At 34.9% G+C, this 24,544-nt stretch overlaps 1 protein-coding gene across 4 annotated transcripts in view; it reads right to left on the reverse strand.

The window, feature by feature from the left end:
* The window catches only part of DICER1 (dicer 1, ribonuclease III), a 64,785-nt gene that overhangs the window by 35,015 nt on the left and 5,226 nt on the right, over positions 1–24,544 (reverse strand). For 3 of the 4 annotated variants that reach the window (XM_031593045.2, XM_031593043.2, XM_090141557.1), the window contains exons 2-9: positions 12,253–12,318; positions 11,284–11,384; positions 4,827–5,019; positions 3,816–3,978; positions 3,248–3,378; positions 2,556–2,690; positions 1,591–1,751; positions 805–973 (exon numbers count right to left, since the gene is read on the reverse strand). In XM_031593045.2, coding sequence (XP_031448905.2) covers positions 805–973; positions 1,591–1,751; positions 2,556–2,690; positions 3,248–3,378; positions 3,816–3,978; positions 4,827–4,970 — 903 coding nt within the window. In that variant the 5' untranslated portion in view covers positions 4,971–5,019; positions 11,284–11,384; positions 12,253–12,318. The remainder of the gene's footprint in view (positions 1–804; positions 974–1,590; positions 1,752–2,555; positions 2,691–3,247; positions 3,379–3,815; positions 3,979–4,826; positions 5,020–11,283; positions 11,385–12,252; positions 12,319–24,544) is intronic. The other variant, XM_031593044.2, reaches the window with a different exon arrangement.

A 24,544-nucleotide genomic window follows, 5' to 3' on the forward strand; every position in this document is an offset into this window, starting at 1 on the left:
TACTTACTATCCCTCTCTCTGGCCAAAGTAGTCTTTAACTGCCAGAATACTGAGTTCCTAAAACATTAAACTAAAGTACTTTTAGATGAAAAGAGAAACGCATCCTCCAACTTCCTCACAGATGGTTATAGAAATAATTTACTTTTAACTTAATACCTGCACAATTATACCTCAGGATGCAATTCCAAATCTCAATGGAAAAGAAAAAAGATTTCTGGACTCCACACCCCATGTGCAACAAGTCTCTGTTCAAACCATGCCACCTATATTCTACTCTGCCATCCTGCACAAAAACACAGGGGCAATCTTGAGGCTAAAGTTTCATTCCACTAGTCATGCATTGTTCTCACTAGAATAAACTGTGAAAATTGTAGAGCTAGTTGGATTTTACACCTCAACTCCCACTCAGGATTCTGTAATACAACTGTGCACTGCTTTTCCTAATAATTCCTGAGGCATAATTTCCCTTTCTCTACCGGCTTATTCAAAGACGTTGAGACTCTTGACTTCAGAAATCATGGTTCAGGATGTTTTGCTGCCTTAAGCAAATCTGAATACAGGATTCTCAAACCAGATGGAGTTTTGATCTACGTATGAACACTATGTATGAATAGTTGACATTCAACCCCCATTAATTTATGAAAAGATCTGCAGTGTTAGTAGAACGTGAAAATTAGAAGTCTTTTCGCTCAGATATACCAGGCTGACTAACTTAGAAAGTTTCTGTAACATAATGTATGCTGCAAAGAAAAAAAATAGGAAGAGTTCGATTCTGTAGGTTTTTCACACAGCTCACCAACTTACCTGTTTAGAAATTAACGTAGAATCTCTTTCCTTTGAATGTACAGATATGTTGCAGTCATTTAGAAAATGAAGTGCTTCATCCAACTCCCTTAATAGTCTTCCATACAATCCACTTTTGTCAGTATATGGTCCACAGTCTACAACAATCTCACATGGCTGAGAAGTATATCTTAATTGAGGGCAAAGATCAGGTTATTTCAGCCTGTTAAAGTTATATGGCAAATAGCAAGGGCAGTATGAAGCATAGTCAAGTACATTTCTATCCCTACCATGAACGATTACAAAGTTAAATATATATTTAAAAAAAGAAAAAGCAAAAATCTCCATATATACCAAATGGATTCATTCTAAAAATACTAATCTGTCTAATATATTTCCTAAAAATGAGGTTAGTATCACTACCTATATTTCAAATATTGGAATATCTAAGCCAAAGCAAACTGAATCTTCTTGACCACAACTTTCACTTTAGCTTTTCCTCTTTTTATATGCCAAACAAGTAAAACAGTTGTGATGTAAGTTCTGTTAATTTCTTCAACAACATAAAATCTCTGAATATTAGGGTCAAGTAGACTTTTCACTTAACTTTAAGATGTACTTCAACACTGGTTACTCAAAAAGCAATTTTATATGTTCACTCTTCTATCCTCACCTCACATGGAACTAATGGCATCACATACACACAACCTTTGCTAAGATTTAAAATAACAAATATTTATAGCATTTTGTTTAGTAAGGAACAAACAAGGCAGTCAATTAAATAGCCGTAACTGCATAACAACATACCTATCTAAGACCACCAAATCAGTTGCAGTTTCAGCATTGCTCTTTAGTATTTTCTCCAGTTTCTTTATCTTCTCTTCTAGCTCAGCAGGATCACACTTCCCATTTAAAATGGAAGCAGTTAATCCCAAGATTCGAGGGCAAGATGGGTAATCCTCACAGATCTGTGAAGCAAATCAGAATGAAGTACCTTCAAACAGTTGTTCCTACCATTCTGAAAGCCTAGTATCAAACTAGCAGACAAAGTTTCTATGCTTAGTTGAAAACTAGTATTGAATAGTATGTACTGGAAAGGGAATCAAATGTTCAGTAAATGCTTTCTTCTATTGCCTGGAAGTAAACCTACAGAACTGAAGAACATTTAATAGCAACCATGTTTCAAGATAAATATTTCTATCTAGTAAATATTTAAAGTAATAAACAATTAGTAATACACAAGATAGCTTTGTCATACTTACAATAAAACACAATCATAATACTTACACACCGTGAAAAAACTAAAGTCATACCAAAAAAATAAGAGCGCGCAAGATCTGGTTAAACCTGAAGAGAGATCTGGAAAGACATCTAACAAATAACTCATGAAGCTAACAATATGCCTTCAAAAGCCCTAAAAACATTTTTAGAAATCAGTATTTTAAGAAATACAGAAACCGGTTAATAGTTCTCATCTCAAAACATTTTTAAAAATATTTTTGAAAATTCCCTTAATTCACTAAGTTCAGGTTAATGCCAGATTTTTCTTTAATCACTACAAAGTAAATACACTGCTTTTCTGTAATATCTTATAATATGAATTAAGTATTAATTCATTACAGTAAATCCAGCCCGAAGGCATGCTAAACCATGATTCCATTGATCATATTCTTCAATAGCAAAAACTGACTCATTTCCTACTTGTTCAACCCTTCCAGTCTTACCCATGCTCTGCAACCAAGTATTAAAACGTTCACATAGTACAAACTAACCTTCATAATTTCACGGTACGGATGGTCCTGGATTGCAAGATGGCACTCATCAAACACCAGTAGATTAATATTTGACAGGGATAAATATTCATTTCTCAAAACAGTCAAAGCAACATGACATGTCATAACCAGAACCTAAGTTAAAAAAAAAAAAAAAGCATCAATATAAAAAGAGTACAAATTGTCTTTAGCCACAGTAAAGTAAAAAAGCTTTTCTGTATGTCATACTTGATAGTATTGACAGTATTAGCAAATATTAACTCCATCTACTCATCCGTCTAAGTTCTCTAGATATACTCCATTGGCCATTACTATATGTTTTGCTAAAAGTAAAATAAAAACCGAAAAATGGTCCAAGAACCACAGAACTATAGCTTACTCAAAAAGGCAGAAATAAAAAGCATGCCAAGGAATGACATTTTTAGTGACAATTAAAGAACAATATGTACACTAAAAATTTCTTCAGCAGTTATCAACTTTGACCACAAGACAGGGAGACTTGAAAAAAAAGGATTAAAAGGACAGCTTTTTACAACAACTTGAGTACCTCTTATACATGCTTTGCCTCAAATTTAATATACACATATTACTAACGTGCTGAATTTGTTAAAGAGTTTATGTATAACTGAAAATTACCAGTTCTCATCTGGTCTAACTGTAGACTCTGTTTGCATTTATACTTAATACATTACCTGATGCTTAGAGAATTCCTGACTCCATTTCTCTTTTGTCCATGATTCAGTCACCTCTAAACTTGAATACTCTCCCACTTTAAGATCTGAATGTGTCCTGACAGCTGATACTTGCTGAGCAACTTGATTTGCTTAAAAATAAAAACAGACAAAAATCCTCAATCTCATGAAGGTGTTTTCACACATTAATTTTCAAGATGTTTGCCCTATTACTAGCACCATGCTTTACAGTAATCTTCAGATTAGGCTAATGTTAAACTGGGGTACATGGCAACCTACCTCCATATAAAACTATAGGAAATAAACTACTAACTACACAGCAATTCTGATTTAATGTTTTTACTTTAAATCAGGAAATTAAAGATACCAGAGATAAAGAGGTTGTATTGAGTGTACAATCAGCAAAATGTGAAAGGTGTCACATTCTTTGATTAGTTTATTATCCCTGCTGTTAAGTGCTTCAGCCAAAACTTTCTTCCAAATTTGCTTTCACACAACTTCTATTAAAGAGTTGTCCCATGACAACAGAACTAGCATATTCAGGAACTTTGTATATTTTTCCTCTTACCTGAGTTGACCAAGAACACAGTTCTTTTTCCATTTTTGTTGAAATCCCCCCTGATCTGATAGGACAGCTCTTTAGTGAGTAGTACTGCAATAAAAGTCTTCCCTGAGCCAGTGTTTAAACAGACTATTGTATTATGATCCAAAGCTGCTTCAAGCAGTTCAACCTAGGTTTAAAAACAACAACGCCCTTATTTGCAGCAAAGTGGATAAAATGTTAACAAAAATAACAATACAAGTGGTAAACAAACTACAGACAGGTCAATATGACGTGTAGAACTCTATCCAATGCCAAAGAATCAACACTATTCTTTAATAACAAAGGTACAGACACTCACCCAAAAAATATTAATGCACACTATACAGCTTAGCTTCTAAAACTAAATTCCTCCTCAAAACTATTTGAAGTTACATTTGAAGCTAGAGCTTTTCAGTCTAATTCTATGTATTAGTTCAGCCAAATATGCAAGTACATTAGTTCAAGGTGATACAAACTTTTCAGTAATATTAACCAAATTCTAGCTTTCAGGTATCTCTGCAGGGCACACAGAGAACAGAAATTCCCAAACTCAGGAATAGCTTCTGTAACAAAACGAAAATCAGAGTGCCCTGACAGAATTTCTGACATTACTAAAATGCTTTGACCATTGTGCATATCAAAATCAAGTCTGGAGATGTGTAAATGTATAATCCAGTTGCACAATGTCAAGATTAGGGTATTTATCCCTAATAACACTATGCAGAGAGCAAGATAATATTCAGCTTAAAATTTTGATTCATAAAAGCAAATTGAGAAGGGAGAATAGGAATTATCAGAAAAGCAGAACACATCCTAGCTAGTGAAAAAAGGGACAACTAGGTCCAAACAGGTGGAGCTGTAAGAAACACATGCCTGGACTATGTACAACTGTAGACTTTTTCCATCTGCTCTGTTCTTTTTTTCTATTAAATTCATAGATTTATTTTCACTAATACAGTAATGTTATTAAAAAAAAAAAAGTATTATCACTAGTACCTGATATTTTCTTGGCGTGTAAATGTTATCATGAATTGCTTCTTGTTGCCATGGTAGTCCAAAAAATGGACCCATTGGGGAGGAAGCAGGGGTCATGAGCTGCAGTCCCGCCATGCTGAGGGATTGCAAAGCAGGGCTTTTCATTCATTCATCCAGTGTTTCTGTCATTGCGTTTTTGTTCCAGCACAGCCTACTATGGAAGAACGCAAAACAGTATTAGATACAGTTATAATATAAAGGAAAAAATAAACAAAAGAATCTAAGGATACATAATTCTACTTTATTTTTACTTCCAGTAAGAGTTACGATCTCATTACTTTCAGCAGAACACTTCAATTTTGCACTTCAAGACATTTTCCCACTTCAAGAGGTGTATTTAACAAAGTAACAAAAAAAAAATCTGCTTTATGGGCAAAGCTGACTCTAGGCACTTGGACACTTCAGGATAAAGTTTCCTTTGCATTCTAACAAACCCCCTTTTAAAGTTTATTGAATAACAAAAATATAAAGCTGCTTTAACTTTACTTCAGGAAAGAAAAAAGAGATTTTCAAGATCAGAGGTAACAAGCAAATCTACCACGTTTTGCATTTTCAAGTAAGTTCCTATAACCAAAGATTTACATACACAAACGCACAGAACAGGGACTTCATTCTAACCAAAAGGAAAAAGAACAGGAGCTTCATAAGAACACATTGTCAATTAAACAGATAACTTCATCAGAATTGGCAGAAGAATAAGCAGAAATTTTATAAATAATTACAGATGATGATGATAAGAGCTAATGGAAAATAGGTCCCTTGCCATATAAACCACCGGTTTCCAGAAAGATACTCTAAGTAACAATTTGATGACAATTATATACTAGAAAACAGCTTCCTATGGAGGTCTAGGAAGTGCTCATCACTTTAGAGCTATTTTAGAAATGCTTGGTATTTTTCAGGAATTATCAAGCTATAACCATTTTTTTTCCCTATAGAACTGAATGAATTATAACCTTATTGTACAGAGATGTTTCTACTGTTCTATACTATTGGAAAATTAAGTTTTGCAATTGTTCACTGGGAAAGAATTTTGAGACAAGTATGATAAGGTATATAATTGAAACTATTGAACAGCGAATGTTATAAGAGAACTGCTTACCAAGTAGGAAGCAGTTGAAGTAAAAAGGGAAAAAGTATTCATTTCTCTCTGAATCAAGATGAAGTTCTCTTTGATTTATGAGAACAATTAATATAACACCGTGGCCCTTCCTTGTATATTCACATTTCCAAGTTAAATTTTACAATTTGAACCACCTTTAAACACTGATGTATATGCTAATTTAACTAACATTAAATAACTATAAGCAGCTCTCAGTTTTCCACTTCAAATATATTTTGTCTCCTGCTTGAGACAAAGAAAAAGCATTACATAGAATTACACAATCACTCCCCTTGGACATTAGTCAGAGTAAAAAGCTTTTGTTTTTTTTTTTTTTTTTCCTTCCCTTCTTTCCCCAAAAGGGTGGAAGACTATTCAAGGACATTATGGTTTAGTTGAAGTAACACTGTTCCATTCCACTATAAGGACCTATCACTGTTTTGAAAACAAACATTCAGAAAAATACTAAGTGAAAGAGGGTAAACTTCACCTTTGGCTCAGCAATCAACACTCTTCCTTCTCTATTAAAAAAAATTCTTCACCAAAAGGAGTGCATTAATATTGCAGGAATATAGTCTTATATTTTGATTTGAGCCACAGAGAAACTGTCAGGATGAGAAGATAGCAAAAAGAAGAAATATATCCAGAAGTTTAGGAAAAAGCATGTAGTTTTTAAAGGATGTACTAAAGAATGCTTTTGAGATTCTAGCCGATTTCTCCAGTTACTTTTGGATGAACCTCCAAACTCATGCAAATTTTACAAGTACTTCTCATTTACTTTCTCAATTCTGCAACTTAAGTTATTGTTTCAGTCTGAGTTCCTTTAGATTTTTTAAATCAAAAGAAAAAAAAAGACAGATATTGCTTTGTTTAGTTGCAAAAACAGAACAACATAGGCTACTCACATCATAAAATCAGAAATACATCATTTTTCATTTCAGATATAATGTAAGAGTCCTGGAGATTCTAAAATTGCTTTTATACATTTCAAACTGCATACAAGAACACACAGGTTCTGTTCTAACAATCAGACTAGTAACTCTACATGGTGTTTAAATCCAGCCAGACCAGAAAATGTTTTGGTTGATTCCCCATTTGGAACAAGCAGCTCTATGGCTGTTCTTTCACTGAAGTTTCCATAGCACTATGTCAAGTAAGACAAGTAGTAAAAAAAAAACAAACAGTGCATGTGCTATATACAGTTGTGTGTAGTAAAGGTGGTAATTCTTAACATTCTAAGTGTTTGCACATCATATGTACTCACGTTAATCATTAGGTAATTATACATTTATATCGGTCACACATGAAGGACTGCCTTCATTTTCAGCCACTGATAGAAAGCACCTGGGCACTAACAAAGCTTTTGTATGAACAGACAGCTTAAGTGCATGACAATCAGAGAGACTATTGAAAGTTTCTCTCCTTCACACAAGGTAATAGACAAGGCTCTGCTCTAATATCTCTAGCTTCTTTATAATCAAATCAGTGCCATGCTATTTGGAAACACACAAATTCCTTTGGAGAACATAGGAGTCTTCATCTTGACTACAACATTTCACTGAAATTGCCTCGGAACTTTTCCTACTTGTATACAGCAATTCATGTGGAAGGATAGTTTTGGGATTTTTTGTTTGTTTTTAAAGGAAACCTGGTCACAGCCATTATAGTTGCTCAAGTCCAGGATAGACCAGGTAAGGTATAATACATATTATATTTCTAAGGGTAACTACCCAATCATTCTTATATTTACTCCCAGTCACATCAATTTTATAGAGCATTTTGGATCAGCAATGCCTTTTCTTTTATTCCACTTAAGTCTTTCTTTTCAAACCATAAGCACAACTTCATGAACAAACACAAGCTCGCTCTGAGACCATCTCCCTCACAACCAAACACATGACCTAACATTCACAAAAAAGCTTACATTCTTTTCTACATATGACTCCATGACAATGCTAGTAGGCTTAGCTACCTTACTGTAAGGAGCACAGAGATTCACACTTACACACAGGTTCAGCTTGCTCTGGAAGAGCCTGTGAAACATCACACACACTAAGCCACAGATTTGTTTTCTGTTCATCTTCATGAAAGGCCTGCCATCAAGTACGGTCATCTCATAGCATCTCATAGAGTTAAAAAGAAGTAGTATACTCAAAGAAAATTTTGCTTTTTTTTTTTTTTTTTTTTTTTTAAGTGTGAAGGAATAAACTTAGTAACTTGAAAAATAATGAGAAATAAAACAGCACTCTGTAGGGCAGTAAGACTATTACTAACTGTGGAACAAGCTGACAAAAAAAACAATGGGATTTAGCTCTCATGGATTGCATGATTAATTAGCAAAACAACACAATGAGACTCTCATAAAGCAGAGGACAGTTGAAAGAGCTTAGATTCCCTGTCCATGTATAATGACCGAGGTAAGAAGTCCACCTACCTAAACTTTCAATGCTACTTCCTGCTGTGCTAAGGAGTTCCTTAGTCCTGGCCTTCATTTGTATTATTTCTATTGTAAGTATATAAGACTCAACGATATCAACGTCAACATTATTATGGAAATAAGCCACAGTAATGAAGTAATTATATATTTTAAGTCTCTATTTCAATTGCAAGGAAAAATATCAAGTTCTGCAACAAAGGAAAAGCAGTGCAAGACCATCTAGAAATAAAAAGGGTGGAAAAATCATCTACTTGAAGAACAGGTTTTAAATTGGAAACAGTTGAGATGCAAGTGCATACCTTCAGAATTTGTGGACAGAAGTTAACTGAACCCTGTAACTAGCTAAGTGGGAAGCAGAAAAAAAAGTAGTCCTGCTCTGCCAGTGTGAATAACAAAGATGTCTGCTATGATGTTTCACCTTTATCCACTGTGTCATTTTGGATATTGATAGAAAATGAAAACTTGCTGAAGACAAATTTGGAAGGAAAGATATAAGAGACAGAAGTCCTGCTTCCTGTGGCCCTACTGAGAAACGAGAAAGGGGACAAAGCAGCACAGCACCAGGCCTAATCTGTTCTAATAAAATAACTCTAAGTAGTTCAAATTGTGGCCACTGACTTCAAATGTTTAGCAGCAAAATCCACAACTTGATGACCTTACTTTAATGCCTGTTCATGTCAACACACATTGAACTGCAAGCTTCAGTTAAACCTAAAGCCTTATTCTATCATTTAAAGACCTATATTTCAAATAGGTACAAGTTTGGGAATTAAAATTTAATAGAAGCTTCTTTCAGACTAGAACAATTCTGGAAGAGTGGTACAGGTTTTTCAGCCACAGGACCATATCTAAGTTAAAATAGTCCCTTGGTGCACAAAAAAAAATGTCAGGTTTTACTGCACTGAGGAACGTGAGCCAAACCAAGTAGGGCACTCACCTGAAATAGGACATCCTGGATATAACCCTGCTCCAAGGGCTGTTACAGATTTTTACTTAATGATACTCTAATTTAGCAGAGAAGAGACTAGAGTTCTTGGAACACATCTTTAGGAGTATATTTTCCTAAGTTTCTGAAGAATATAATTTTGCTCAGACGTCTAAACTAAGAAAATACCATCAAACAATAGGTATTAAAAAGGATGGATCAACTTATTTTTACATCATGCTACCTTTAACATATTTTAATGCATGCAGTGCAGCTGCACAGAACTCCGTTATCCTTCAAATACCTTCAGCAGACACATTGCCTAACATGTTGTGTTGTCCTACAACATTCTTTGAAAACAAATAAATTCAGATCTATGCTCTTTCAAGTGCTAACAGAATGCATAAATACTTAGAAAGCTTAACTGCAAGAATTCCTCCAAGAACCAGCTTCTCTAGTTTCCCTAGCACAACCAGTTAACTGTGAATATTCATCTTCAATTAGATGCTATTTGTTGTAATTTTTTAAATAACCTAACAGTATAACCAGAGTGTTGGTCTTTAAAAGCACAAGGTAGAGAAGTGTTGCTTTTTGTTGTTCAGAAAAGTTTCATCAGAGAGCTTACTAAGATCAGGATTACACTGAGGCTCTATGATTCTATATTAGAAGGAACTGCTTCTGAAGCATTTCTCCTTGCAATACAGTACAGTTAACAGCTGGAATGCTTGCCAGACTTCTCCTAAATTTCTGGCAGTAGAATAGAAATGAAGTATAACATGACACTTAGATTCAGACAAATGCACAACCCCTAAAGTCCTTCAAGTGTTCTGTCACAGGTATGGACAAAGTTGGCTTTGAAGTGAATGCCTAATAAACAGTTTCTGTTGCTGCTGACAGAGCTAACTGCATGAGCAGGACACTGTTCATATCAAAATTGTGCTGCTGTACATTGCAAATAACCTTTAAAACAAAAGAATTATACTTCTATTTATCAGCATAGTATGCTTGGGATGTAAGCTATTTGCCAGTGCAGAAATAAAATGAGAAAATGAAAAAACATGTTTTCTAGCACATCTATACTCACATCAGTACACAAGGCATTCAGAATAAATGAATGGAAGATGCTCATCCTTTGTCAAATACAAACATACAGATAGTGGAACAAACTATTTAATCTTTTATAAAGACATGTATAAAGCGCAGTACAGCAGGTCTAACTATGCAGGTGCTGAACTGCTGAGATGCTAATTCCTTCAATTTCAGCCCCTTATCACAGAGTGCAACAGAAAAAAACTAAGTAAGTGATATCTAAAATGCAAGGGAAGGAGAGGACCGATAGAACTGGATACATGTCTGTCCTCACTTTGACAAAGCTCTCAATTTTTACTGCACACAATTTTATCAGGCAGCCCCTTCCCTGTTTTTGCTTGACTCATAATTCGAACTGAAGTATATTTCTGAGAGTAAGACTGCAACAACTGACCTGCCATTCGCTTCAAGACAATCATTTATTATCTCCTATCTAAAACAAATTCAATTCTAATTGTAATGCTACAAATCTTCCTTCTTCCCACTTTTTAAAAATGATTTTATTTCATCTATAAAACTACATTTCACTGCAAAATCCACAAGAAATATTTAAACGCAACATTCACTTTTTAGAAATGTCAAAAAAATGAACACATTTATATTCAGTTTCACAAGAAATATCAAGGCATGCATTTCACAACAAATACATTTTTTCTTTATGCCACTGCTTTATCTAACTATCCACAGATAAAATAAATTAGCTATTTTCATTATTCTTATTCTTTCCAAAGAAATTCAGGGTAAATTTCTACAGTCTCACTTTATGGTGACTTGGTAGTCCTGAAGGAGTTTTATGCATCAGATAGAATATAGCAAAATGATACATAAAAATCTGTTTCTCCCATACTACAAAGCATGCACTTACCGTTTTAATCTCTGCAGCCTCTGTGCTTATGCTTTCCAAACTGCATTTTGACATCATGATATCAGCTTGTAGGTTAATCACATGATTTGCAAGCTTCGGCTCTGAAAAGCAAGAAGAAAAAAGACATCTGAACTATAAAAAATATTTTAAAAGGAAACTACGATATTAAGGTTAATTGTGGAAATTCACTTGCTTATAAATACTATATGGCATGTTAATACCACACTATAACTGGCTGAGAGAAAATGAAATATAAATCCTCTCTCAACACATATTATTTTAATTTAGTAATAGAAACAAAACTACAAGCAATTTAAAAGCTAATTTTTGATAGATTAAATATGCAAGGAATTAATGCATCCCTAATCCTGTTCATATCAATAATTGGTTCATATGAGAAATGCACTAGTAATGTTTTATAATATTTTCCAGATAAACAATGATTTTTCCGTGCACTATTTGTTTTAGAGTTAGAGTGGAATTCAGATTGCTTTTAATGTTTTCTAATGTATCACACTTTCAAGTCATAACACAGTAAACTGATCAAAAAGAAAAAACATTACTTTCTAAGCGCATCAGCATATGTATATTTTATTAGTAGTAATATTAGCATGCAATTCATATTAATCCCTATAAAAATACATTTAACTATTCACATAAATCTAGCAGTCATTCAAGACAATTTCATATGTTAACATCTTTACAGAACTACGACAAAAACACAAATGTTGTAGATCTACAAAAGATCTACAGTATTCTCAAAGCTTGAAAGCATAAAATTAACATGATATATTCATCTCAAGTATTAGTTTTGCTATATCTAAAAAGATTTGAAGTCATTTTTTCTTTTAAATCAATACTGAAAACTTAAATGCAAAATTAATCTTGACAAAAATTTCTTCTCCGATCAATTCCATAAAGTTAATAAGAAGGACACTCCCAAGATTACTTCAGTATGTTCATTTTTACCTCAAATACTGATGCTGAGTTTTTCCAGAGTTTCCAAGCCTGTAATTTTGTTTCACCCTAGGTAACCTAGAAGGCAATATAGAAAGAGAGTATTTTAACATGAACTGCCATAAAAATCAATTGTGCCATGTGGTAGTCTGCTTTCTTGCATTTTAATATTTAGCTCTGTAGCAACAGCACATGGTCCTTCAAAATCTAATTATCATCTGTCCTTTTTTGGCTGGGGATACAGACAGTCAGCATCTGAAAGCCATAAGTGCTCCGGAGATATTTGCATATTTTCTGTTTTATCTGCTAAAGTAATTGCCAACTGAGTACAACTAGATTTACAATTTTCCTCCCCTGTGCTCCCTCCACACAGCTTTCACCTAATGCTGAGATGAAGTCTTAAAGAAACTTACCATCCAATACATAGCCAAAAGAATGGACTTAGTTTGAAAGAGCAAAATAAACTGTTTTTGCTTTAATTTACAACAAAAATATGTGGGAACTGCAATGCAGAAAATCTGGTGAGTACTGTGGTAATGTACAAAATAGACCTACTCAAATCTTACTCCCAGAGCTACTTTTCAAAGTCACGTTTGCAATGCACACACGCACCCTTTTTCTGCACAAACACAGAAAATTACCAGTAAGGTGCAGTGAGTTGAACAAATTTGTAAGGATACATTCCTGTTACGTACAGGTTAATAGTTTATCTATCAGCTCTACAGCATAAACCAGAAAGCAGCCTAACAATTGAAAGCCTTCCCTTTTGAAGTAGAGGTGCAGAAATATACCACACTCCGTATTACCTCTTTCAGCTTCTCTTGCTATTACAGCATCTAGTTACCCTACCGTGTAACAGACACAAACAGAAAAAAAAAGGCTCAATTACTTGTCAAGAAAGCTTGTCAACACGTATTGCCTCACGCAGCAAATACACTTTATTCCATAATCGTAAGCAGAAAATGGTAAGCAGAAAGCAAACAAATCGGTAGGTTCAGATTTGGGAGAACCAAAAGGAGAATGTAATTCCCCACCAACCCCAACAATTTCCTTTGGCACATCAAAGCTGTAACACACTAGTCGGCAGCCTCAATCGATCCGCAGACATGAATTACAGTAGCCCTTTTAACGCCGAAGCTAACATATAACCAGACAGGCCACATTCCTGAGATGCAGTCAAGTTCTCCTACAAAACAGCAGCTCCCTCCATTAGCATCTCAATGGCGCTGGTGCCCGCGCCCAGACAAAGCCCGGTGCGCGGAGGCAGCAGCCCTGTCTGCAGCTCCAGGGCTCCCAGCCCCACCGAGGAAACGCTTTGGGCTTACCAGAGATTTTTCATAAACATCAGTGTCTGATCTGGTAATACTTTACAAAAAAATTAAATCACATAAATGTTTTATATGCAGATAGAGAAATATAGAGAGGTGTCAATCATAAAACTGACAAGAGGTACAATATTTTACTCTACAGTGACTAAAGATCCTGTTTAAAAAAGCAGAGCGACTTTTTTAAAATGACTCTGACATTACTAAGCACAGAAGCCACTCCAGAAATGAAAATCAACAATAACATGTTGTCTTTTTTTTTAAAGCTTCCTGTTAAGAGCTTAATGTTCACATATTTTATATAATGATGGAAGGGGAGAGTTCCAAGCATAGTATTTGGATTGTCCAACTTGTCACACTGCAAAAGCCTTAAATACTCAATGAACAAAGCAGCTCTGTTCAAACAAACAAATAAAAAACCCAACAGTCAAGTGCTATAAGGACCCCAAGAGAAGCAAACAAGGACAAAGTGACTTCTGCAGGTCTGAGTGCCCGGCAATCTGCCAGTAACCAACAGGTACCCCTGCAGGCCTCAGACAAGATCTTTGAGTACCGTGGCTGTTTGCTATTTTGACATCTGATAATACCAAAAAATAAGTATACAAATATATCAGAAAGTATACAAAAGAATATATCAACAGTTTTGATTTTTATTTTCTTCTTACCGTCATTCTGTAATTTGGTGTTAGGAAATCAGGTTAATGCAATAGCTAACCACTGATGTTAAGGAAAACAACATGACTGCCAGGAAGAAGTGGGAATGAAGTTGACAGCAGTAGCACATGTTCAACCTGTTACTTGGCTTCAGATTACCAAAGTTTTCTCCATCATTTATATTTTAAAATTAAACGATGACTATTCTCCCCATTCTAATAATGATGTTAATACTTAATTAAACTATTACTCACAAATTGCTAAAAGACTGAAAGTGAACTCCAATTTTGCAAGAAGATCTATCCAATTGGACTTTGAACCCACAAAAGTGATGGAGCTAATAATCTTCAAGCAAACAGAAATAAATTTTAGTGCAAATCGAAGTCCTGCAATATCAGAGTATACAAGGTAAAAACAGCCTTTGTGGCTGCGGTTAGGAGAAAGTCCTTCTGTGCCACCATCCTGCCTCTCCCTAATTACAGCTGCTTCAGGATTTTCAAAAGGGCTAATTACAAAATGAGACTCACTCTTCTCTTCCATGTGTTATTCCAGCAAGCTTATTCCTAATATTTTTCTTCAGTTATCCTGTGCTACAAACAATGAAATAAGTTTGTACTGTGGTTCCTAACTTCATAATACCTCAAACTCACTCCAAAACAGAATACTCTCAACTTGACAAACCAAAGTCTTCTCCATGGAAGTCAGAGGAAAAAAAAAATATCAAGGACATGTCTTTAAATAAAGTCAACTAAAAGCCATGAACATTAAATAGATTTAACAATTAAAATGAAATTATTCGATGCAATACTTAATTTGTTTTTTTTTTTTCCCAAGCTACTATTTGAAAATAAACCCACAGTTAAGCTTACAGACCCTAATTTATGTAGTTACCTGCATAATTACTGCATCTGTATTACCAGAAAGGGTAGCTGAATATATTGATGATTTTTTTTTTTTTTTAATCACTTGATCCTTTGATTGGGCAACAAACTGTTTTCTTGTAATTATTTAGTTTATCTAAAGGTCAACTTTAAGAACGGAAGGCAATTAAGCAGACATTAGGACAGGGATTTCTCCTTTCCCCCATCCAGAGGGGAACTGTGAGCTAAGTACAGTTCCAAAGTACCAATTATTCTTGCTTATGGTAAATAAAAGCAGCAGCTGCCCTCTGAATATAACCCCATGTGGGGCTTTCAAGCTTGTTATTTGCATCAACATAAACCCTTCCTCTCCATGTGGCAAGCCAAACTCCCACAAACAGAGGTGTTCAACAGTCCTCTGTTCTCCCTGTCAGAGAATCCAAAGCTAGAGTCCTATGATACAAGAGATCTTCTCTAAAGGCATTAGTTCTGTAAAGTAGCATCTAGTAGTATCTATGGATATCTGGGTTTTACATCATCCTCTAGGATTTTTACCAGTCTAAAATGAGAGTTCAAGTCTCCTAATGTTGGCCATGCTATTAATTCATCTATCACTCAGTGCACACACAGCAGGATTACTTTAAAAAAGAAAACAACAAAACTAATTATTATTTGTAGTGTAAATCAACTCATTCTAATACCTAATGTAACACTTGAAATATATAAGTCTTATATACTGATTAGCACATTACTTAATTACATTTTGGACTTGGCCATTTTTAGTCTGATTTCCTAAAAATAAAGGCTTCTCTCTTATCACTTGCATGTCTGTAAGTACTCCTTCCTGGCTGCAAACTTGCAGCCACAGTGCTGGAATTTTCTTTTATATGGAGGTGGGAGAGAAGCAATATTTTAAGTCCATAAAAATATGTAATATAAAGAGCACCTACTAATGCTCCCAAATTCAAAAGACATTCAAAGTTTCAGATGCCAGGGAACCCAAGCTCCAGTCAGACATCTATATGCCCAATTTCTTTATTTGTTTGGATTAAACAGCCTATGTAATAACATTTAAAGGAGTAGATGAAAATTCCCTGCGGAATCCTAGCAGGGTTTCAAGGGCTCTCACAAAAAGTAAGAACTGAGTTTTTCATGTTAAAGTCGTGTCTGTTCATAAAAAAAATCTGAATTAATTCCAAAATGGAAAAAAAAAAATCATTCGAAAAGGAAATACTACATATTTTAACCTACACAGCTGGCTGACTGAGTTACTGTGCACAGCACCAGAAAATAAAGGCCTTTATATTGAGCCATGCCTTGCCTGAAGAGCTGAGAATCACCTGGGTTAGCAATACTAATCTGATTAGTAAGAATCAAATCAACAAGTGCAGTGTGTTTGGCAGCATTAATGGAATTAACACAAGAAAACTTGGCACAGTATGAAGCACTTCACAAAGAAAATTCAAAATATCTGGGAATCTATGAGAATTAAGATAACTTAGCTTAATAACAGTTACTAAATGCTTTCTATCTGAGTCAGGTTGAAAAGAACTATAACTGTTTTGAAGGCAGAGACTTTAATACCCCTCTTAAGTACCAGGCTACTGCCTAGAAACAGCCACTTAGATGACACATACATAGATGGGTACAATGAACATCTCACTAAAAGATGCACCATATTATAGGCACTGCTATTCCTTCTATATAAACACATGCATTTAAAAGTAGAACTTGAGAATTCTTTTACATTACTTAAATTAAGATTGTAAGACTTAAGCAAGTTGTAATGAATTAGTGATTATTAGCTATTTTAATGCATCAATCTTCACTTTTCAATGCTGTTCAGTAAAGTAGAAAAATCTGTATATTGCCTAGTGTTCAGAGCTAGTCAGAATTCAAAATTACATTTTACCATTTTAAAGGTGAAAGTTTCAAACAGTGTTTTCACAACACAGGTTCTTTCTTGCACTGCTGGCTTTCAAATAACTGGCACCAATATAATGAAAGTGATTCAGATATCTGAAAGAATTTGGGGGAAAAGGTGGCAACATGAGAGCTAACATCCATATCGAAGTTAAAGTGACAAGATACATATAAGAGCAAATTACATTTGTCTTGCATATTTTTAGCCCTGAACCAGAGGTAATGAAAATCAGAATGGTTTGCAAATATTTGAGGAGCTAATCTTGTGTTCTATAACTTCAGGTTTCCAATGTAGGAAACAAACACCTTTGTCTTTAACAGATGTCTCCAACCAAGTCTCAGAAGTTTAAGCACTGCCTTATGATTGACCGAGAAATGAAAAATATTTAAGACCCACAAAATACAACTGGAACACATTCTCCACAACATGTGGGATCACAGGTGTCTAACATTAATAAGCTTTTTTTAAAACTTAAAGCTCACACCCCCGCCTCCTCTTTCTCCCCCCCCCCCCCCCTTTAAATGCCTTTCACTTTTTCCATCAACTATGAAAGACAGCAGAAGGTCAAACAGATAAAGAGCCTACTATGTCAGCAGACTTGAGAAATGTCCTGTTCATCATAAGGGTCCCTCATCTCCACTGTTGATACTGTTAAGCAGCAGTAATACTTTCAGTACAGGCAAACAAATCAAAAGATTTGAGTCAACCATCTTTCAGAGTAGCAGAATAAATACAAAGAGACAAAGAATGACTGCAAATACAACAGGTATCCTTGAGATATTTCTGTGTCTATTAGGAAGTGTTTTTTGTCCAATGCTAAGCCTATACTTTACAGATAAGTATCTTTATAATCCAGTGCAACGTTAGCCTAATTTTTCACATTAGCTCTGCATATAACATATACAGTAACAAACTCTTACGCAGCTTATTAAAAAAGTAATAAAAGTTGCTTGCCCTTGTTAAATAATAAAGAAAACACTTCAAAACTGAAATAAGCTGCTTTGCTATTAGCCATATCCCACATTAAAAAAGAAAAATGGGAAAGATGAGCACAGTCACCCTTTTATTTCTCAAAACTGGACTGGAAGCTATTTCTGCATATAAGAAAAAGCTTTATTCGGTTACAAAAATAAAAGAACGGTTCCAGACATCAGAACTATGATGGTTTCCTGAAAATTGCATCAACTTGTTTAATGATTATTAAGGCAAGTTATAAGAAAAAAACAAAACAAAACAGAATTTTGCTAAACAATTCCATTTTTTTTTCTCTATTCTCAACAAAAGCTACTCAGGGCTAAGAAATAATATTCTGAAGCAGCTAAATCTCTATAGATGAGTTAGTTTTGGTTATGGAAGCAATATAAATTAATATAGTACTCCAACTACCAAGCCTGATTCAGAATGCATTCACATAGTTCTTTCTGTTCCAGCCCTACTCTGAATAGCCTGGCACTGGAAAGACAGGCATACCCACAGGATCCTGGTCTGTATTCATCAGTTGAAGGGAATTCCTCTCTTTTGTAATGCTAAAGTGCAGTCCTAAAACTCAATCAGTTGAGAACTGGAAAACTGTGTTTTCAGAACAGAATATAAAGATACCGGCTTCAGTAGAGCCTCGTTGCTAGAAGAATATCGTTGTAGATTTTGCTCTACCCAGAATTTCAGCTCCAGAGCACCAGTTATCAAATAAAAGCAGTTCTGAAAAATAAAACCAGTTCAAGCAAAAGAAAAATATCTGTCCTGTTATTACCACATCAGCTGTAGCTTGAATTGAAGTTGTCAAATCACTTATAATTATGTTTACTATCATCTAATTGCCAGCAGCAAAATAGCAAGCATCTTACAGGTTGCTTGATCCCAGTAACATAGAGCAGCCATCAACAAACACTTCAGATTTTTTGTGTTTTCTGTCAGTTCTGAGCTCTCAGAAAGAAGAGCCAAGTTCTGTAATGTCTACCTGACAGCTCTATCAGCCCGGACCACCTCCCTTCTCTACTTATGTCCTAAGCTTCTACTGCAGATATACAAGGACCTACAAAAAAAAAGAAAAAGAAAAGTGGTATTTTAGCAGGTACATTCACTACAGAAATCTCAGTGATCTATATGAGAAAGAGAGGAGGGAAATTCAAGAGATTCAGATAAGAACTGGAACACAACTTCACCATTTTGAATCTGAAGGAATAAAAAAACAGATTTGCACACGACCTTTCACAGATATCACCGTACGATCCCTCCAACCTGGATTAACTTGAGAAAATTCCACGTTTCACATTTTATGACTCATTCGAGGGCAGACACACTGTGGAAACACTCCTTGACACCTTTTTGTTATCTGACCCTTGGGTGGTTCTGCAAATAATTCAATACTTTCACTAACAATGAACACAATGGGTTAGGAATATTTCCTTGCTTTCGCTTATTCTCACAATGCCCTGCAGATGACCGATTCCAACAGATCAGATTGATGAGTACATAATTCTCCAGGGGACAATTAAATCCAGACTCTCTAAGAAGATCCATGATGCAGCACGAAGGGGATGGAAGGAACAGCAGCTGTAATGAATACATAACACTATCAGAAGAAACGCTGCCAGCATTTAAATGACAAAGAACAATGAAAACTCAGTCTAGGTAAGAATGAATAAAAGGAAATAAATAGGTTTCTAGAAGCAAAAAAAGAAAAATATGAAAGCAAATGGAGCTCTGAAGAGATACTCCTGCTCAAATAAAAATAGATACTGAAAGTCATAAGATACAAAGTAAATAAATTGGTTAAAAAGCAGGGGAAAGAAACAGCATTTTAAAGGCAAAGTGATTACTCCACCACAACATCCCAGTACAGCAGATCTGATTAAATGCAAGGCATTAACACCCTTTAACTCAATATTGATTTCTATTGGGAAACTTTAAATTATCAGTTAAGAAAACTCATTATGGTTGTTTAGTTTTAATTTTAAGCAATTACTTGATATTAAGTACCTGATCTGCAAGTTATGAAAATGAGCTTTTCACACATTAGGAAGGTACTGTTACAACTACCATTGGTTATTTCATTTAGCTTATTAATCAGCATTACTAATAACCATTATATAGAACACCCTGCTTGTCTGACAGTCGTGTGTGTTATGGTGTATTTAGGAGGAATTTATAACTTGATTAAATGCAAACTAAAATTAATATTTTATTTTTTACTTATTAAAATCTATATTATGCAAAATAAATATTTAAATACAATTGTCTTTACTTTCACTGAGTAATCATTTAATTTTATTAGTTAAAACTAACAAGCTAACTTGAGAGATAATTGAGTGGTATGACTTTCAGAAGGATTAACACAGATTAACTGCCTAACTCCTACTGGAGATTTGAAATATTTTCCACTTCTTCCTCAGAATTGCTTCTCAACTATGAAGGAGTAGATACATTTTTAACTTCTCTTTAGTTAACAGATGAATTCTAATACTTTTCTTGTATAACAGAAATCAAAAGTAATATTATTCAGAAAAAAGTGCATGCATTGCTTTTATAACCTTAAACACTTAATGAGAAAGGCATTGTGGAAGTTAGAATTAAATATTGACTCTGATTGCCTCCTAGCTATGCATAATTTATACAATAGATGGTCATTTCCATAGTTTACACTTCAAGCGTCTTTCAAATATATAGTAAAACTGATCAGGAATAAGAACATAGCCAAGGCCTTTAGAACACACAATGGAGCATTTTGAAATGAAAATGTAAAGTTACAGTCATCAAATAAATGAGAGCTTAGAGAAACTGAGACTAATCAAACAAGGCAATGAAGTTAATTTGAAAAGTGAATTAAACTCATATGGGCAAGCTGTCACTGGGAAGAGCAGCCTTGCTACTTGTCTTCTATTAGAATTAAACAGAGCAAATACAGAAATTTAACATATCTTAATGTCACAAGAGGTATTTCATTATAGCTCTCAGATATTCTCATAAAGATCTGTATCTATTTGTACAAGGTGTTCCAGAATAAACGCAGAAGAACCATGATAGCCCTGAACGGACAAAATACAGAAAAGTCACTTTGTATTTTATCACCCCTCTTCCATTTTCACTCAGCAGTTACATAAGACGTTGTCTCGTCTTTTAAAGGTCCCCAGATGACAGCTTAAGATGCATTTCATAGGGCACTGCCAAACATATGAGCATCACTCTTAGATTCTTCTCTTCAACCCACATGCCACCTGCCACTGTGTCTTATGCTGGTACAACTGCTTCTAGGTAATTTATGGCCGGGTAGGAAGACTAGCCATAACAGTAATAAAAGATGTCACACAGAAGAAAGCTGTTTCTTAGATGAAGCAGCTTCCCCAATCCACCACGTAACTTCAGAAATTCTTGCACTCGAAGCTTCAAAGCAAGTACCACTAAGTCAGGGGATGTACAGGTATTTTCTTTCTAGGCAGAAACGACAGCTAAAATGCACAAATTACCTACAGCCAGAGATAGACCTATGCACCTCAGGTGCCCAATAGGAAAAAGGATTTACCGTTTTGAATATTACCTCTGTGATTGTATAACTCCTAGTTAGAATGCTAACCTTTAAAGAACAGGAGTTTTTTTTTTACATGAAAGTTTTCTTTTTTAGTTATTTTAACCTTCTACATGATATCCTAATACCAAGTATTGGATAATATTTCATAAGCAAATTATACATACACTAAGTGATATTTTGAGTTGTATGTCTGCTACTGAAACTGATAAATATTGTTTATCTCAAATCCAGTGGGACAGAAATGTTAAGACAACACTTTTTGAATGGGACTCCGTACATCAGAAGTCAGACTGCTCGCACTTTTTTTGGATACCGATGTGTCTGAATGATACTATCACCATTCAGTTACTTAAAAGAAAAAGAATATCAAAAAAACTGCAGTCACTATTCATCACAAAACCAAGTGCAGGACTGTTTAAATTGTCAAGCAAAGTCTCCAATTCCTTCCCAAGTTCACCCTAAAAGTAAAAGCATAGGGTAGGAAGAAACAGTTATTTACTCAAATGCGAGAAGGAAGAAAAAAACAACTTATGAAGATGACTTGCCTCTTTCAGCTACTTTAACCTACTCCTATTGAACTTCCCACATAATGATTCAAAGACTTATGTTGTGGATAGTGTGAGGTCCTAAAGATCTGATTTCAAATTAAGGATTGCAAGTCTTTATCATGCTGGTGGTAAACATCTGGATTAGATTTTATTATTATTTTAAACAATCAGGACAGCGCTTTCCCTTCCCTTACTGAAACCTAACTACTTTGCTTCAAGAAGCTCTTAAGGCTAACCACAGAGATTACAAAAAAAGAAAAAGTAGTACAACCAGATAAGGAAAAAAAAAATAGGCTTTGATTTGTATTTAATGACACTGCTATCATGGAACACACCTTTGACAAAGAAACAAGATGTTGTAAGATAAAACATTTTCATGAATACCTCCCTAATTACAAAGTCAGGATTACAAATTACCACTAATTACAAATGGGAGGCTTTAAACTGGGCATAAAAGGAGTTCCGAATTTTCCCAATCTAGCAGCTAGAGCGTAAGTTATTGAATCCCAGCTCATCTTGATACTCAAAACCCGTAAGATTACTACAATAATATACCTCTTTATAACAACTGCTTAGTAATAGATGAGAAAGTAGAAGGTTGAGAAAAACATGAAACAGTTATTTTAATTAACAAGTGAGAAGAGACATCAGTATTCACTTCGTACAGAAAACAATCAAGTAGAAAGTACCCACAGTATTTCAGGATTAGGTTTCATGAGACTGCCAACCTAGTCCCATGGCAATTTAGTGCTAGATGAAGCAACTTCTCACTGCTCCTTCCTGCCTCTAAATAGCTTTGACACTTGGTTGACATGCTGGAAAAAAAAATTCAGCTCCCTAACCCTTTTCTCCTTTGCCTGAGCAAGCTTTCTGCTGGATCAGCAAGCTGCATCAAGTATGGGAGGTGGAGAGTGCCAGACGGGTAGTAGAGCTGGTGTGAGGAGATGGTTGTCATCCACTTTGACAGCCATTAGGTGGCTTACCTTACAGGAAACAAGCAAATTGGGTTCAAGAGGCTTCTTACTGTCACTCAAAATCAGACAGCAATTCCTCTGTTGCCAGCTATTGCTGATCTGTGTTACACCGTGACAAGAAATTTTAAGGTCCAGAAACAAAACTTCTTGATATGTAGTACAAAAACAATTAATTGAAAGCAAAAACAACAAAAAAAAACATTTACTAGCAACAGTATGGGAATGAACCATAAAAGGCTTTAAAAACAGTTAACAGCTGGCAGTCAATATATATATTAATAGCATTATTGGCATGTTGCTCAAAATACTGCCAGAAATCAGCACCTGCTTCATCATTTTGCAAGTCACCACATGCTCTAAAACCATCCAGCAGCTCCTTGCAGACCCTTATTCACTGATGTAAGTGCCAGCCAGTGGACAGCTTTAACAAATCATGGATTGCTTTATTGAAAATTCATCTTCTATTCAATTTAAGTAACACAGAGACTTAAGAAGACAGTTTTCCAGAAAGTTCAGTATTAATCAAGGCAGGTTTTATGTCTCAATCTCTACACAGCAGAACATTAACTATGCAAAGATTACCACAGGGAAAATTACTCATCTCCTGTAGGTTGATTGTATGTCTTTGAAAGACCCAGGGAGCTCATAAATGTTTCTAGCACTCTCCCAGTCCTTTTGCATTAAAGTACTTCAAGGTAAAAATGCAGGCCTATGTTGTGCATTACCTTCATAAAACCTACACCTCCTCCTCCAGAGTTCTATCATGTGTCAAATTGCTCAAGCTCTTTCCTCTCAAATCCCAGGACAGATATTCTTCACCACACATTCATGGTTACACTTCTTCAGAAGAAGATATCACTAAATCGTAGTCTGATTAGAGTACAACACTAAAATCAACTGACATATTCAGCATATAAACAAACCTATGAACTTCGGTACCTAGGAATACATTTCTTAATTATATATAATCCTTGAAAGTATAACAAATAATACAATAAGCTTGGTTTTGAAGTACCAGTTACAGCTTCCTTTGTTTCTTCAATTCAGGAGGCTGATGTTTACTGAGATGAATATTTTCTAGACCAACTAAGAAAAGAAAAACTTTTCTTCATAAGTTATAAAGTATTAAAATGAGGTCCATGGAATCCAGTTTTAATTGTCTTAAGCTAAAAGGAAATGCAGGCCTTGCTTAGAATAACTGTGGAAATAATGAGAGAAGAAGAAAAAAAGAATAATCACAGTAACAACTGTGTCACTTCCCTCTTGCAGTCTCTACCATTCAGGCTGACACTGGCTACTTAACTGCTAGAAACCATTCATTTCCTTGGGTCAATATTCTCTTTGTTTAACTTCACAGAAACAGAAAAGCAATAGTACATCATAATAAGAAGTTAAATTAATAAGTTAAATAAACAAACACATATTCCACAGACTCATAGAACATATTCCAGAAACAAGGCTTCAAAGCAAGTCTTATTTTCAAAGCACTGTATC

Source organism: Phasianus colchicus, chromosome 5 (assembly GCF_987193195.1).
Source record: "Phasianus colchicus chromosome 5, bPhaCol1.hap1.1, whole genome shotgun sequence".
NCBI lineage: Eukaryota > Metazoa > Chordata > Aves > Galliformes > Phasianidae > Phasianus > Phasianus colchicus.